The following is a 17472-nucleotide window of genomic DNA, read 5'->3' on the forward strand; positions in this document are numbered from 1 at the left end:
TTATTGTTTTCAATTCTGAATAGGCTTCTTGTTGTACAAGACAAGATTGTAAATTAAGAAATTATTTACAATTTTTTGTTTAATCAGAGTGTTTTCCTTACTTCCCAGTGGCACAGATACTATATGACTTTGTGTTTGTATCATCATTCGTGCAGATTATAGTAGGAAAATCCTATAAGAGAAGGAAGTCTCAACTCAACTCCGGAGATATGGAAGTGACCCTTGACTAAGGATCCTAACTCTCTAAGCCAGACAGCTGAGAAACTTAATTTCATCAGATGTATCATCAGTAATTTCTCTGATTAAGTTTCCTCTTGTCCCAGGTAGTTTGATCTCTGTCTTGGTTCTATTCACAGTATCCTCTTGCCCACAGTTTAACAAAAATTTTGATCATGACCCACTGTGAGAAATACCTTTAACATGTCACCTGGACTCAGAGGCAAAAAATCAAATACATACTTCACCAGAAATATTACCCTTACCAATAAAGATGTTCTCATGTTTTCTAAACTACTATTTATTATCCATTAAAAAAATAGTAAATTGGTTTCAAGCCACTGAACTTATTTCAGAATACACTAAGTGTTGGGACTCACTGTTAGAAAAACACAACCTTAGTTTCTTTTGAACATGGGAGGAAGAGAGCTCTCCAAAGAATATTTTTTAAAAAAACACCTTGTTCAGTCTTTGATACTATAGTCAATCTTTTCAATCAATGAAAATCTAAAATTTACATTATAACCTCATGATATGGCAACTATTTTTCAGATATATCTGAAAATTTAAATGAGTTTTTTTCTAAAGCTGCAAAGAAAGGAAATCAATCACATTAAAGTGAAGGGTAAATAACAGGGAAGGAACACAGCCCCACCCATCAACAGAAAATTAGATTAAAGATTTACTGAACACGGCCCTGCCCATCAGAACAAGACCCAATATCCCCCTCAATTAGTCTCTCCCATCAGAAAGCTTCCATAAGCCTCATCCTTCTCCATCAGAGTGAAAACCACAATCACAGGAAACTAACCAATCAGATCACATGGACCACAGCCTTGTCTAACTCAATGAAACTACGAGCCATGCCATGTAGGGCCACTCAAGACCCTCTGGACTGTAGCCCTCTGGTCTCCTCTGTCCATGGGATTCTCCAGGCAAGAATACTGGAGTGGATTGCCATTTCCTTCTCCAGGGGACCTTCCTGACCCGGGGATGGAACCAGTGTCTCTTATGTCTCCTGCACTGGCAGGCAGATTCTTTACCACTTGCACCACTGGTGGGGTTGGCTGGCAATGGGGAAAGTCTCTTCAATAAATGGTGCTGGGAAAACTGGACTGCTACATCCAAAAGAATCAAACTGGACTACTCTCTCACACCATGCACAAAAATAAATTCAGAATGAAATGAGACTTAAATGTAAGGCCTGAAAGTATAAAACTTCTAGAAGAAAACAGGAAGTATATTTTTGACATCAATCTTGGATGTTTCCTCAGACAAGGGAAGCAAAAACTAAAATTAAAAAATGGGAACACTTCGAACAAAAAATGTTTTTCATAGCAAAGGGAACTATCAACAAAATGAAAAGACCTCTTACTGAATGGGAGAAGATATTTACAAACAGTATATATGATAAAGAGTTGATATCCAAAAAATACAAAAATTTTATACCATTCAATATCACAAAAACAGTTAATAAATGGGTAAAGGATCTTATAGACATTTTTGTGACAAAGAAATACAGATGGCCAATGGGCACATGAAAAGATACTCAGCATCAATGATCATCAAATAAATGTAAAGTAAAATCTGCAATATGAGATCTCACACCTGTCAGAATGGCTATTATCAAACAGATAACAAGTAGAAAGTGTTGGTTGGTGAGGATGTGGCAAAAAGGGAGTGCTTGGTCATAATGTAAACTGATGTAGCCACTATGGAAAATAGTATGGAAGGTGCTCAAAAAATTAAAAATAAGACTACCATATCATGCCACAATTCCGTTGGGTACTTATCCAGATAATGAAAATATTAACTGGAAAATTTATATGCCCACTGGTGTTCATTGCAGCACTATATACAGTAACCAAGATATGAGAGCAACTGTAGTGCCCCTTGATAAATGAATGAGTAAAGAAGACATGGCATATGTGTGTGTACACATACATTCGCCACATAAAACCATGCCACTTGGAAGAACTTCAGCGGGCCTGGAAGGCATTATGCTAAGAGAAATAAGTCAAACAGAGAAAGACAAGTACTGTATGATTTTGCTTATATGGGATACCTAAAAAACAAAACAAATGAACAAGCAAAACAAATCAGAAACAGTTGCAGGTATATAGAACAAAAATGCAGTTGCCAGAGGGCAGGTGGGTCAGGGAGGAAAGAAATAGGTGATGGAGATATAAGGGGTATAATCTTCCAATTTCACAGTAATTTCAAATAATAATATTTCAAATTAATTTGAAATTAATATTTCAAATAATAATGGGGGGATATAGTCAATAATTATGTAATATCTTAGTATGATGACAGATTGCAACTAGACATATCGTGGTGATCATTCTGAAGTGTATAGAAATATGCAATCACTATACTGTGTAACAGGAACTAGTACAGTATTGTAGGGGCTTCCCTGGTGGTGCTAGTGGTAAAGAACCCGCCTGTCAAGCAGGATATTTAGGAGACTAAGGTTTGATCTCTGGGTCTGGAAGATATCCTGGAGGAGGGCATGGCAATCCACTCCAATATTCTTGCTTGGAGAATTCCATGGACGGAGGGGCCTGACAGACTCTACAGTCCACGGGGTCACAAAGAGCTGGACATGACTGATGCGACTTAGCACGCACACACCCATAGTGTTGTAGGTCATTACATTCCCCACGAAACAAACAATAGAAAAGAGATCAGATTTGTGATTATTAGAGGTGGGGTTAGGGAGAGGGGGAATTGGATAAAGTTTGTACAAAATATACAAACTTCCACTTATGAGATAAATAAGGACTAGGGATGTAATATACAACAGATAGTTAAAACTGCTATATGCTATGTATGAAAATTGTTCAGAGAGCAAATCCTGAGTTCTCATCACAAGGAAAACATTTTTTTTCTGTTTATTTAATTTTGTATATATACGAGATTATGGATGATGTTCATTAAACTGTCATAACCACTCCATGATATATAAAACTCAAATCATTATGCTTACATCTTAAACTTACACAGTGCTAAATGTCAATTAGATGTCAGTTAAATTGCAAGAATTAAAAAAAAATGGTAACTACTAGATCCAGACTTAGGCTCCTTTATGTGTTTATACTCAGCTTTCACTTTCCTTTTGGCCTTCATGTATGTATGGAGGAGGCAAGTGCAAAAGTTACACACTGTTCAAGTGCACATCTGCAGACTTTTTAGCATCTTAGTGGAGATGACAGAAAGCAAGTGCAGCAACAGTGTCCTGCCCAGTGGCTTCCATGCCACCATGTGGGATCCAGAGACAACATAAAATCTGTATTAAATAAAATTCTGATCAAAAATTTCAATTATTCACAGAACATTTGGGTACTAGTCATAGATAAAATTTTAATATGCCATCTCATCCAAATCTTTCCATTCAAACAGCTATTTTTATCACATTTTTAAAAAAGGTGTGTGAAAGAAAATATTGTGGTACTTAAAATTTTGAATTTTTAATGAAAAATTACATGAAGCCAGGGGTTCCTGAGCTTATCCCCTTCACATCAAAGGGCACTAGGCCATAGGCACCCCTTGTTCAAATTAGAAAAAGATGCCTTTCTTAACACAGTTTTTCTTCCATATGCTGAAATTATCATTGTATTCTTTTACTTTTAATAACAAGTGACTTAATGTCATCTAAGCTTTTAACAAATGTATAAATTGATCATGTCTAAAAGTGAATGGTATCTCTTTAGTTGTGCAGTGCACAATGTGTGCAACCATGTTTGGTAGCCCTGAGACACGCCCTCTGTGCAGAAAACCTTTTCTTGAGCATATTTTTTTAAAGCTCTATGTAACTTTATGTGTAGCTATATGTGTTATTGGTTGGACTGCTTTAACAAAGGATCTTAAAATTCAGTGACTCTAAAAAGATATGTTATCTTTCTCTGATATAACAGTTTAGCAAATTATAGCCTATGAACCAAATTTGGTGCCCAGCCTCTTTTTGCATGGTCCACAAGCTAAGAATTTTACATATTTAAATGACTGATAAGGAAACAAATAATAAAAAATCAAATGTATGACAGGAGAAACATATGACCTACAAAACCTGAAATATTTATTATCTGGTCTTTTACAGAAAAAAATTTGCTGACCCCTAGCATAAAGGCTGTTGGATGCTCCAAAAAAGAAAGAAGCTCTGTGCCACAAGGTCACTCCTCAGATTTATTCTATCATATTGTTCTACTATTCCTCACCCAGGATGTCATCTTCATCTATATGGTCAAGGTTGGTACATTACCACTATTTCCACATCCTACTCATTGCAAAGGGTACAGTTAAAGTAAATGTCAAGGACTTCGTTTTTAAAAATAAGACCAGACATTTCATGTATCACACCCCCTTGAATCACATGGCCAGAAACATGGCATATTGCCATGGTGAACTACAAGGTTAGGGGCAAATGTAATCTGTCTGCCCAGCCATGTGCTCAGCAAAAATCCTCAGACTTCTATTAGTAAAAAGTAAGAGAGGCAATAACTGGTAGTGGGTAACTATCCATTAAATTGGACATAATTTAACACCTGAACCACCATCACCATATCCCTCTACACTCCCAGCTCACCTCCTGCAATACCTGCCTTCCATTTCCTCTGCAAGTAACCAAGGTTGCTATTATCCTAATCATTATGGGAATATTTTTTATTTGTTTAATCATCTATGTTCAAATCCCTGAACTATATAGTTTAATTCCTTTAAATAGTAAGTTTCTTGGTTCCTCCAAGATTAGGTTATGGTTTACACTTTTCAAGAATATTTCACATCTTGTGTGTGTTAGTCATTCAATTATCTCTGACACTTTGTGACCCCATGGACTGTAGCTCATGAGGCTCCTCTGTCCATGGAATTCTCCAGGCAAGAATACTAGAGTGGGTAACCATTCCCTTCTCCAGGGGATCTTCCTGACCTAAGGATCAAACCTGAGTCTCCTGTACTTCAGGCGGATTCTCTGATAGTGAGCAAAAAAAAAAAAAAAAAAGGAATGCATATGTAATGCTGGATAACAAAAAGATGCCTTTCTTTAAATCACACAGATAAAGTAAACTTTTACAAACACTGCCGATTTTCATACTATTAGGAAAAGAAAAAAAGAATAAAAATTATTCATAGCAACATGTTTATTTAAGCCCTAGCAAAGCTTTCATTTACAAGCAAATATTTTGGGAGGAAAAGATCACAAGACAGTATTTTCAAGTGTCATGTCACTCACATAAAAATTAAACTTGAGGAATTTACAAATTAATATTCTGAGCAGGCATAAATTATACATCCTTTTGCAAAATCCAATCTACAGCATTTAAAATTCATAGTTACAACATAAGACATTTTCTCTTTACAGTCTACCTATTTACATAGCTTTTCCCACTGCAGATGATACAGTTCTCATCATAGCTACTAAGGTTTGCAAACACAGTATAATTAAAATATATTTAGCAGCATATAAAAATTAGACTAAAAGGGAAAGAAATACTACTATTAAATAAAAATGAAATTAAAAGGTGGATAATAGAAACAACTCCATAGGAAAATAGATCAAAATATATTTCTGTTAGGACATCAAAAATGTTTCCCATCACAGAATGTATGCACAGCACTAATAAAATAATTTAACAGCATTTTAGTCCTGCGCACACAAATAGCACTGCAAAACTTTGGTCAATACAAGTAAATGTCAACATCCAACACAATCTGTTTAACATTCTTTGTTAGTAGATTAAAGTCAAATCCATTTTATGAAAAATTACCATCAATAATATTCTCACATCTTTTTCATTACATTAAAAGAGCTTTTAAATTTGCGAACCCTCTGTAGACTGACATAAATACCAGACAAACCAATGTTTGACTAACATTCCCATATGCTTTAAATATGTAAATCAGCTGAACAGACCACATGAATGAGATAACAGTGGGTGGCATTGTATTCTAAGTGTATTTTCTGTCACAAAAGCAGACATTTTGCATTTCAGATAATTTGAAGATTTTTTTTATAGATAGGAACAAAAATCCAGCCACGATCAAAGTGTGAATCAATCAGTGTATCAACTATAGGTTATATATGCATTGGTAGATATTGACATTTAGCACATAGACGACACACTTTTATTATAATACCATTTATATTCAGTAGTTGGATTCATATATATTTTCCAGTTAACTCCATTCACAAGTTTTTGCCTAATAAATGCAGGACAACATTTTCCATAAAGAAGATAAAGTATTATCACAGTATTCAGTTTCTGACTATCTTCATTCATGTTTAATTACTGGCAATGTCTTCCCCCAAATCTCCTGTGTCAGAGATTTGACCATCTTGCAAATTTCGAGTCTTCCAAATTCTCACAGTTCGATCACTACAAAATAATAAATTAAAATGAACATGTGAAAACAGGTGGAAAGATACAGTTCTTAGAAATAGTTATCAAGAAACATTTACAGAAAAGGTCTTTAATAGATATAGATAAAAATATACATTTTCCCATAGGTATATCAAATAGGTACCCATATAATGAAATTAAAAATAGCTTATCTTATCAAAGGGTTACTATGTGCCAGGTATTGCTACTTGTTCCCCTCACACACATTGGTGCATTTTATTCTCTTTACCTACCATAAGATATAGATAATGCCATTATACTCTATTTATGATGAGCAAATCGGGGTCCAAAGAAGTTAACTAATTTTCCAGAGATCAAGCTTCCCTGGTGGTCCAGTAGTTAAGACTTCACCCTTCCACTATGTATGCTGCACAGTGCAGCCAAAAAATAAAAATCTGCCCAAGATCACAAAGTGACAGCACCAAGATTTGAAACCAGGCAGATTGGCTCCAAGGCCCCATCTCTTAAGGCTATATTGATATAGTCAGTACATATGGTCAGAGGTCTTCAAGCATAAGAGCCCAGAGTAAGATCACAGTGAGGAGGCCAGGGCAGGGATTCCAGAGAGTTGGTGAATCTGTCAATACTCGGGAAGAATTATGTTCAGGTGAAATCAGCATAAGCCCACAGAAAAAGCAGGCAGCTACTAGGAATTAGACAAACACTCTACCTGTCATAGAACATAGACGATTCAATGCATTTCTGAGAAAACTTACTTTTATTCACCTAACATGTAGGTTCTGGGTACTAGTCATTAGACAGTTACATTTCTCCTGGCTCTAGAAAGACAGTGTTGCTTTTTTCCAATTTCTTAATAAACCGAAAGCCAAAAGAAAGAATTGCCATGAAACTGTATAGTTTAAAAGCATTTCAAAGATTATGTAGCATATTTTGAGGATATAGAAAGTTTAGTGACTTGTCATTGTAACATTACAGAAGACAGAGTTGAGCCTAGAATGCAGGCTTTCTAGTTTGTAATCAATAATCTCCTCACCCCTAATTCTTAACACATGGGGGGAAAAATCACATTTTTTTCTACTTTTCAAATCTACATGAGATGATGGATATTAACTAAGCTTACCACAGTAATCATTTCATTATATGTGTAAGTCAAGTCATTCTACTGTTATACCTTAAACAGGGTTATATGTCAATTATCTCTCAATAAAACTGGGGGAAATGATAATCTTTCACCAGCCCACACAGCACAGATAATTGAAAACAGCAAGGGGATATGTTCACTTGTCCACCCATTTATCCATTCCATTTATTCATTCAACCATCCATTCAACAAATGTTTATTGGGAACTTGCAGTGTCCCAGGCATAATTCTAGGTGTTTGGGATCAATTAAAAATAAAAAATAACAGAATCCTATGCCTTTGTAGATCATATATTCTAGCAAAAGGAGACAGACAATAAAACACGATAAAAATTATATAGTTTATTAGAAAGTAATAAATGTGACAGAAAAATTAAAGAGTACGGCAAAGGGGATCAGGATCAAGAGTGGTAGGTGATAGGAGAGATTACAATTTTAAATAAAATCACAGGGTTATTCTTACTGAGAAAGAAAAATGTTAGAAGATCAGGATCTCTGAAGGCACTTTGGGCAAATGTCTTAAGGCTGGAATAAGCCTGATATGTTCAAGACCAGCAAAGATATTATCAATGCTGTAAGAGAAGGAACATGCCAGAGGGTATTAGAAGGTTAAGATGAGAGATGACAAATGCTCAAGTGGTTTAGATCAAGTACAGCCTCTACTTTAGATAAAATGGATGACCAGTACAAGTTTTTGAGCAGAGAAAGAACAAGATGATCATAATTTAAAAAAATTTTTTAAAATTACTCTGGTGTCTGTGTTGAGAATAGACTACATATGGGCAAGGGATCTTGTTTGTTTAGGAGTCTATTGTAGTAATCCAAGAGCTGATGGTAACTAGGGTCAGTGAGGTAACAAAAGGCAGGGTGAGAAGTAGTCAGATTCTAGATATAATGTAAAGGTAGAATACCAACATAGTTTGCTTACGAATTGGATATGGAGTATGAAAGAAAGGGAGGAATGAAGGTTTCTGTACTGAGCAACAGAAATAAAAGAGAAGCCATCAGCTGACATGGAGAAGGACATAGGATGAGCAGGTTTCTCAGGAAGGCTGGGGGTTCAGTTTTGGACATACAAAATCTAAGACGAGCAAACCTCCACTACTACTCATGACAGAGTAACCTGTGCCAGGTTAACACTTCTGTGAGTTAACACAACGTGAAAACTTGACAAAATACATGGAACAACTATTTTCAGAACCTGGGGGATGGGTACTTTAGGCCTGTAATTCCTGAGAAAAGGGAAACAAGAGAAGGTGAGCTCTGTGACAGCCCTGGCTTGCAGTCTGGAAGCTCTTGCCGCACTGCAGCAAGGAAGAGGGGAAATAAACAGAAGACCACAGAATCAGAGTTGAAAAGACAGTAATAAAAATCTGGGAAGTGTGAAATAGCTGTAATTTGTAAAACCAAATAGAGAAGAGGGGAGAGCTACGCTAAAAGGAATATGGAGTTATAGGGAAAAACATTCCATCAGTCTACATACATAGGGGTCCCCTAACGTCTTTGACTGAAGGCTAAGCTGCACATGAGTAGAGTCAGATATACGGCCAGACCAAAACACAGCTGTGAGAGTCAAGTTCTGACCAGTAGAGTAGAGAATAGCATCAAACATTCAAGACATTCAGTAAAAACACAAGAGTTGAAGTCTCAAAAAGATGAGCTGAACCACAAGTAACTTACATAACTTTAAGTAAAACCCACTGTCTTTAAAGGAATAAAACAGAATCCAGATACTCAAAACACAACACAACAGTGTTCAGCATTCAATAAAATATTATATGACATAAAATCAGAAAAAATAAGACCTATATCATAAGAAAAATCAATCAATGCAACAGATCCAGAAATCATATATGACAGAATTACTTACACATGGACTGTGAATTATAAAGTACCTCAGTTTTCCCACCTATAAAATAGGAATTACAATAATACTCACTTTCTAGAGTTCTTATGAAGACTAAATGAGTTAATGCCTAAAAACACTTAGAACAATGTCTGGTAGATACTAAGCCCTATATAAAGGTTTGTTAGGTAATGAATAAGTAGAACTAATTTGAAAATAGGTCTTCTGATTTTCTTGGTTATTTTCCTGATTTTATGTTACATGGTAAATACATCTGTATCTGATGCACTGTGGGTAAACTGAGGACATTTTCAGTTTCTTAAAAATAAAACTATATCATTACATCATACCTCAGTGATCAGACCTCAGTGAGTCATAATAATTTTATAGTGTCCCACGGCTATGAGGGGTATTATTTCCCATAAATTGTCAAGGACAAACAAGTTTGTAAGGGAATAAACAAAAGTGATGAAACTAAGAAAGTAATGTATCTCGGAAATAGCATCAATGAAGCATTTAAGGTAAGCATCTTAGAAAAACACAAATGTATTTAGAGATGTATTTGATGTATTTTAGAGATGACAGAAAGTAAATTTAAATGAGATGAGGGATTCAGTGGAAACAGCACAAATAAAAAGAGACACCACAGAAATTTAGCAGAAGTTTCAAAATAAAATCAGGGTAATTGTGTATTTAGGACAGATGAATCAAGAAATGGCTCAATAAATTAAGTAACACAATTGGTACACAAATGACATAAGGAGATTTTCATGAGAAATTACATTTTATTTGAATGAGATGAACGCCTCACATTATAGTACGTATGATTTCCTTTCCAAAAGTACTTACACATAATGTATTATGATATAATACATATTATGTCATTTTTATGGTCACATCTCTACACCTTCTTCAAGCATCTTCCTAAATGCCACTTTCTTAGTATGATTTTCATTGTCCACTCTGTTGTGCAACCCCTGTTCCCTAGTGATGCTCTCATCTCCCTTCCCTGCTTGCTTTTTCTCCATAGTATCTCTTACCATGTAACATATTTTACTTATTCATTTTTTCTTCTCAGAATGAAATTAGGATTTATATGTGTTTTGTTCAATTCTCTATTCCCAAGATTTTGAAATTAGTGCCTGGCACACAGGAGATTCATAATGAATGAGCAAATGAGCAAATAAATTAATCAATTCAGCCATTCTAAGAGGGAGGGGGTATATATTATTACTATGTAACTTATATTTTAAAGGAGGCGGAAGAGGCATAAAGGAGTTTTTTTTTTTTTTAATGATTTGGTCTAAATGTGAAGAATGAGGCCAGTTTGATGCCTTTTCTGGAAAGACAATTTAGAAATTAATCACTTCTGAATGATTTAAAAAAAAAATTAAAACTGCTACAGGAAGATCTGGTAGCAGACTTCCTAGTCTAAGCAGAGAGCTGATACAGCAGTAACACTATTATCATATAACCTGGGGAGCCCAAACTCAGTGACCACAGTGCATCTCATAAAATATAAATAAAACATCATAAATAGACACTGGAATAGCTGTAATAAAAGAAAGATTTCATATGTTCTACATTTCCAAATATTTACAACCTATAGTATTTATTAAATCTGAACACAAGTAACCAATAGGAAAAACTTACTCAGCTGCAGTAAAAATGTGGGTGGAATTAACACATATGGCATTGATAGGACTCTCATGACCCTTCATCTCTCCAACTGGCACAAAGGTATCTATGTTCCAGAGTTTCAAAATGCCCCCTCTGCAGCCACTGAGCAAAACTGGGTGGCCTGGTACCACTTCCAGGGCACAGACCCAATCCTTATGTGCATTTGGAACTTGCTGAAAGAAAAAAGAAAAATTAGCAGCTTAAGGGAAGCCTTTCAAACTGACATTTTCACACCAAAATAAGTTACCAAAGTTTTTATTGACAAATTCAAATTTTGGAACACTGAATTGGTCTGGAAACCATAAAAATTATTTTCTATTAAGTAACTCTTAATGAGTTAAACAGATAAATCTGTAATTTGCTCCTCAATTTAATTCACTAGTTGTCATCAGTGTTATCAGTATTAAAGGCCTACAATGTTAAAAAATCTATAGACTGTAAAATACATGGAAAGTATACTGAATTTTTCAAACATCACTTCCTCGTCAAAGGAGTAAATATCTCACCTTTCTAGAAAATGTATCTCACACAACAAGTTTGAAAACTACACCTGGTATGTAGACTATAGGGACTGTCTCCTAAAATCACTGCCTTAGATTTTGGAAGAGAACATAGAGGCCTAAAGCTTTTTGAAGACGGCTGGAGCTAACCTACATGTTTCACAATGTGTATATGGGCTTCCCTGGTAGCTCAGTGGTAAAGAATCCATATGCCAATCCAGGAGACTCAGGTTTGATTCCTGGGTTAGGGAGACCCTCTGGAGAAGGAAATGGCAACCCACTCCAGTATTCTTGTCTGGGAAATCCCATGGACAGAGAAGCCTGGCAGGCTTTAGTCCACAGGGTTGCAAAAGAGTCAGACACAACTTAGCACAACAACAACAACAAACAATAATTATAAGCTCGGACTATATGACCACATTTTATGCATATATATATTCATATATATAATATAAAAGACATCCTAGAATGTATATCTATAAAAGAAAAGCTTTTGAGTGCAATATATGTGCCTGTTGCCAGTTTTTTCTATTAACAGTCATGCTACTTATTCATTTTTTTTTTTCATCTGATTGTAAGCAGGAAAGTGTGAGCAATTGCAATACCTACATACACACTCATATATGTATAAGAAAAAGCCTGAAATTGAGAACAATTCCTCTGGGAATTGGGAAAAGCTACTGATATTTAATTATACTGACAAAACACTTCAACCCAACTATCATTCTATAGGAAATGAGAGAACCACCATTCTTGGATGTATGAAAATGAGATGAAGAATTATTTAGACTGCTTTGACCTTAGCAAAACTTGGTACTCTGTGGAATATGTGTGAAAGTATTGAAATTATTAGTTGCTCAGTCATGTCTGACTCTTTGCAATCCCATGGACAGTAGCCCACCAGGCTCCTCCATCCATGGAATTCTTCAGGCAAGAATACTGGTGTGGGTTGCCATTCCCTTCTCCAGGGGATCTTCACAACCCAGGGATCAAACTTGGATCTCCTGCATTGCAGGCAGATTCTTTACCATCTGAGCCACCAGGGAAGCTCTTGGAATATGTGTACATAAAAACAAAACAAAATGAGAAACTGAGTTCTTCACTCCAAGCCTGTATTTAGTAAACACATGCACAGGGTAATCCCAGAGCATCCAATTCTTACCAGAGTCTATTCTTCTCTTATCTACGAGATATCATTAAATGTCTAATGTTGCCGTTTTCATAATTAGTAACTCTGGTAGGTGATAATGAAACACTTTTTAAGAGAAAGCCCTGATTGATACCATCACTAAATGATGAAAATCTACATAGAGACTCTTTGTGTTCTTATTAGAATACTGATGACTTTGAAGTACCCACTCCATCCCATGAAAAGGTTTTGAATTACCTGTAGAAGATCTTTTTGAGCTAAATCCCATTTCTTGATTCCATTATCTCTGGACCCACTAAATAGGTTATCCCCATGTATGGTTAATGCTTCAATGCCATCATAATGAGGGGGCTCAAAATTGTGGGTGGGAGTCACAGTTCCAAGAGCCCCTTCAGTTACATCAAACATCTAAATAAAAGCAAAATGAAAGTAGTCATCCTCTTTAACTTACAAATAAGCACCTTAGGTATTCATTCATAGAAACACGTACACATGTATATTAACTGAATGTGACTTGTTATAAATATTTTACTAACAAAAATATTAATAAAAATGACTTCCTTTGAGTGACTCAGGATGAACCTGAGCCCTCATTTTCACATGTCACATGCTTACATGTTTGTAAGCTCTTAAGAAAGACAACCAATTTTTTCATGTGTAAGTGTACAAATGATATGTTAAATAATAAAAATGTTACATATAACAATCCCGTTGAAACTCAAATAAATGATATGATTGTTATTTAAACACAACCAGGCAGCTCTGCAATCTTGGTGGTCATCACAAATTCTCCAAAGCTGCTATTCAATTTCACTCCCTTCAGTTGCCCTCATTTCTCTTAACTACTGAACTTGTGAGTTCCTAAAAAGTCTAGTATAACCAAAAATAGACTTTCTGGACCACCCCTTCCCCTCACAGTTACAAAAGTTTCCTTTTATTCTCAAGCATTCTCTTATCCTTCCCTTCTTTCCAAGATACTAAAGTGTACTTACTTTTTCTCAAGGTTCACATCTTTGATCTGATCTGATTCTTTTTTGATCTGATTCACCAATCACTACTTCACTCTTCACACTTTCCCTCTCCATTAAGCCCATTTTCTAACCATATCAACATGCTCATGTCTACCAATACAAAATCCTCTTGCATTAACCATTCTATTTTCAAGTCATTAACCCACTTCTCATCTCGTAACAAAAGTTTCCAAAAAAAGATTACTTACACTCTTTCTGTCTCTCTTTGTTACTATATTTTCTTTTTGTTCCTGTTGGTCCTTACAGGATTCCCCAAGGCTGAGTCATATCAACCTCTCTCCTTTGGCCATGTCAACTACTCCTTAAACATCTGCTTCTATTTGAATGGTTCTGAAACATATGTGTCTACTCATAACTTATCATGGACTTTGTACTTGCCTTTCAAATGGCATATTGGCTTACATGAAGAGGTCCTCTACTAGTATTTCAAATTTAACATCTCCAGAATCAAACTTTTCATCTCTCCTCATCTTATCTGCTACTGGCATAAAACAAACATGAAGACCATAACATGCTCAGTATAAAAGATGGTGACAACGAGATTTAAGCATTAGTTGGATGACTGAGGTAAAAAAAGTCTTTAAAATCCCTCCCAACATATCCTCTATGAAAAAGTGAGAATACATTTTTAATAAGACAACAAAATCAGGAACTGAGTGAGGAAAAGATCAGGAAGAAAAAGTAAAGTCTAGAAATGAGAAAAAAGGACTGATTAAGAGAAAAGCATCCTATGTACATCTGAATACTTCAAACTTATCATTTAATAGGAGAATATAATTCAATAGCCTTATTATACACACTCTGATGTAATGATCCTTGGAGCCAGTGATGATTAGATCTTGTCCATTAGAAATCCGGTCTACAGTAAGACACATAACAGGGCCTAGATGTCCTGTTAACTTTCCTGTGGACTGAAACCTTTAAAAAGAAAGAAAAATAATTTTGTTTGAAAATATTTCTTAGTATGCTGAGGCTAAGTGTTTGCTAAAACTGTTCTTTTTTGATTTAACTCCGTCTCTATGAAACGCTCCTCAAATTAAGAGTCAAAAAATAGCCAAACTAATTGATTCTCTGATGGAAGTTTAGGAATCCTAAATAAGTTATTCCAAAGTAACTGATGTCATTCAGATAGTAAAAAAAGCCTCAAAAGTCCAAAAACTTGCCTAGGGCTAATTTTAACTCCAACCTAAGTCCAGATAAACCTTAATCTGTTAAATGTCTCAACATGTTATAGACATATGATTGATTTATTAGGGTCAATTTTAAATTTGACTAAAACAACTATGTCACTGATATAATTAGAAAATAACAATTTGGAGAAAGTAAGATTATTTTATTACACTCACATATATTTTCATATATACACATATATGTACATCCATATGTACACATGTATTATACACATACACATATGCACACATATTTGTGCATATGTGTACATCAGAAAATATAGTCCATTTCATCAATTATTACAAAGATATGAAAATGGCCAGGAATATACATGACGTAGAAAAACGTGTGATATCCATTGTCAGGAGGTGGCAATGAACCTTTGTTTCATAATCCTACCTCAAATCAAGCTGCTGGAATACAGAGATATATCTGGCTTCTAGAATATTACTATTTCTTGTAGCTTTTTTTTATAGTTAATTTGTTAAAATGAATCTGTATTTAATTATGTTACTAAAATCAAGCAAGTTTCAAAGGATCTAACTTTTCAGCAGACCAGAAAGTGTAAAAATTTTTAGAAGCTGGTATCTTTTCTGCCTCATGTCATGATGCTGAGTATCTTCCTCCATGGTACTCTGAATACAACTCAAGTTTAATATCTTTAAGAATAAACCTTGTTCTTATCACATTCCAAATTTTCTTAAACAAGCACTGTTTTCAATTTTCTACTTTTTATTTCTAAAACGGTCCTCATGACTGTTTCTTCTTTCTCTTCTCATTTATTTATCTATAAATTATGCTTATTATACTTTTTCAGCCAACCATTAAAATGTTACAAGTAATAAATAGTTACCCTCAAATTTCTGAAATAAATGTCCCTTTGATTTACCACTGACAAAACCCTTCTAAATGGGATTATTACCTGAATTACCAACTTTACTAAGGATCTTGTAATTGCCTATTTAGTGGCCTTTATTCTCCATTACAAGATGAGTTCTAAGAAGGTGGACATCAAATTTGTCTTGCGCATTCTATATCTCCAGTACCTACCATAGTGTTGGTATAAAGCCTGCCACAGTTGATGCTGAATAAATATTTGTTAACTAATAAATAAATATTCCCTTGCTGCCAACATTTTATGAACTAGAAAAGATTCTAAAATAAACACTCAAATGAAGGATGAAATCTCCTACTTCATGGCAAATAAAAATCAAATCAAAGATGTAATGCATGGTATTCTCTTTTTACTCACTTCATCTTCTTAATACTTCATCATATATAGATGTATAATTTTATATTCATAAAAATCCTGTGAAGATTTATGATCAAATTTATAAGGTTTATAAATTGAAAATTTTGAAATATAAGATGTATAAGTGATGTTACAAAAAAATAATTCTTTCAAAGGTACTAATGCAACTAGCATGAGAATCTTGTTCTTTTCCTAGTAAACAATACAACTTATTGACAAATATTAATAAAGTCTATTTTCTTTCATATACTTTTTTCCCCAGCAATGGAGATTAAAAGAAAGAAAAATTTTGAGTGTGCTAATGAGGATAGACGAGACATTTAGGGATGCTGAATCAAACAGAAAAATCTAGGATTTTATATTAACTTCTTTATACAAATTAGATTGCACCGGCAGTAATATTAATGTGTGAAAATTGCATTTGCCATATACAGGAAGTACGTTTTCTTTAAAATTCTACCTTTTAAGATCCCACATTCTGACAGCATTTCCAGAGGCTGCATAGAGGAAAGTCCCAGTTGGGTTCAGCGAAATTTGATTGATCTGGTTTTCCCCAGAAGGAATAGCAACTGTTCGGCTAGTACTTGCAGAACAAGCATCTCCAACAGTAACCAGACCTGAAGACCTTAACAGAGACAAAACAAAATAAGTCACAATTCTGGACAAGAGTTAGTCATAGAATTCCTTAAGTTCCCAGGAAATGCTGTAGGCAACATCCGTGTTCTCTGGTCACTGTGTGCACTACACCTAGCACAGCACTTCACACGCACATAGGTGGCACTAGTAGATGAAAGCGCCACCTTTGTGCCACCTTTCATTTATCTTCATTGACAGATAAATGGAAAAAAATGAATGCAGAAAATAAGATGACACGGCTTAAAACTCTTACTTTGCAAGTTATAACACTAGGAGTTTGGGGCTCTATTAGTCACTGTGTCATGCTCAGTCATGTCCGACTCTTTGCTACCCTATGGACGGTAGCCCGCCAGATTCCTCTATCCATGGAATTTTCCAGGCAAGAATATTGGAGTGGGTTGCCATTTCCTACTCCAGGGGATCTTCCCAACCCAGGGACTGAACCCAAGTCTCCTGCATCTCCTGCACTGAAAGACAGACTCTTAACCACAA

At 35.1% G+C, this 17472-nt stretch overlaps 1 protein-coding gene across 14 annotated transcripts in view; it reads right to left on the bottom strand.

Annotated features, from left to right (window-relative positions):
• Nucleotides 1-5336: 5336 nt before the first annotated feature.
• KIF21A (kinesin family member 21A) overlaps nt 5337-17472 on the bottom strand; it is a 186204-nt gene continuing 174068 nt past the window's right edge. For 13 of the 14 annotated variants that reach the window (XM_027542574.1, XM_027542579.1, XM_027542571.1 and 10 more), the window contains 5 exons: nt 16805-16969; nt 14723-14840; nt 13129-13299; nt 11215-11414; nt 5337-6590 (listed from right to left, as the gene is read on the bottom strand). In XM_027542574.1, coding sequence (XP_027398375.1) covers nt 6497-6590; nt 11215-11414; nt 13129-13299; nt 14723-14840; nt 16805-16969 — 748 coding nt within the window. In that variant the 3' untranslated portion in view covers nt 5337-6496. The remainder of the gene's footprint in view (nt 6591-11214; nt 11415-13128; nt 13300-14722; nt 14841-16804; nt 16970-17472) is intronic. The other variant, XM_027542573.1, reaches the window with a different exon arrangement.

Source organism: Bos indicus x Bos taurus, chromosome 5 (assembly GCF_003369695.1).
Source record: "Bos indicus x Bos taurus breed Angus x Brahman F1 hybrid chromosome 5, Bos_hybrid_MaternalHap_v2.0, whole genome shotgun sequence".
NCBI lineage: Eukaryota > Metazoa > Chordata > Mammalia > Artiodactyla > Bovidae > Bos > Bos indicus x Bos taurus.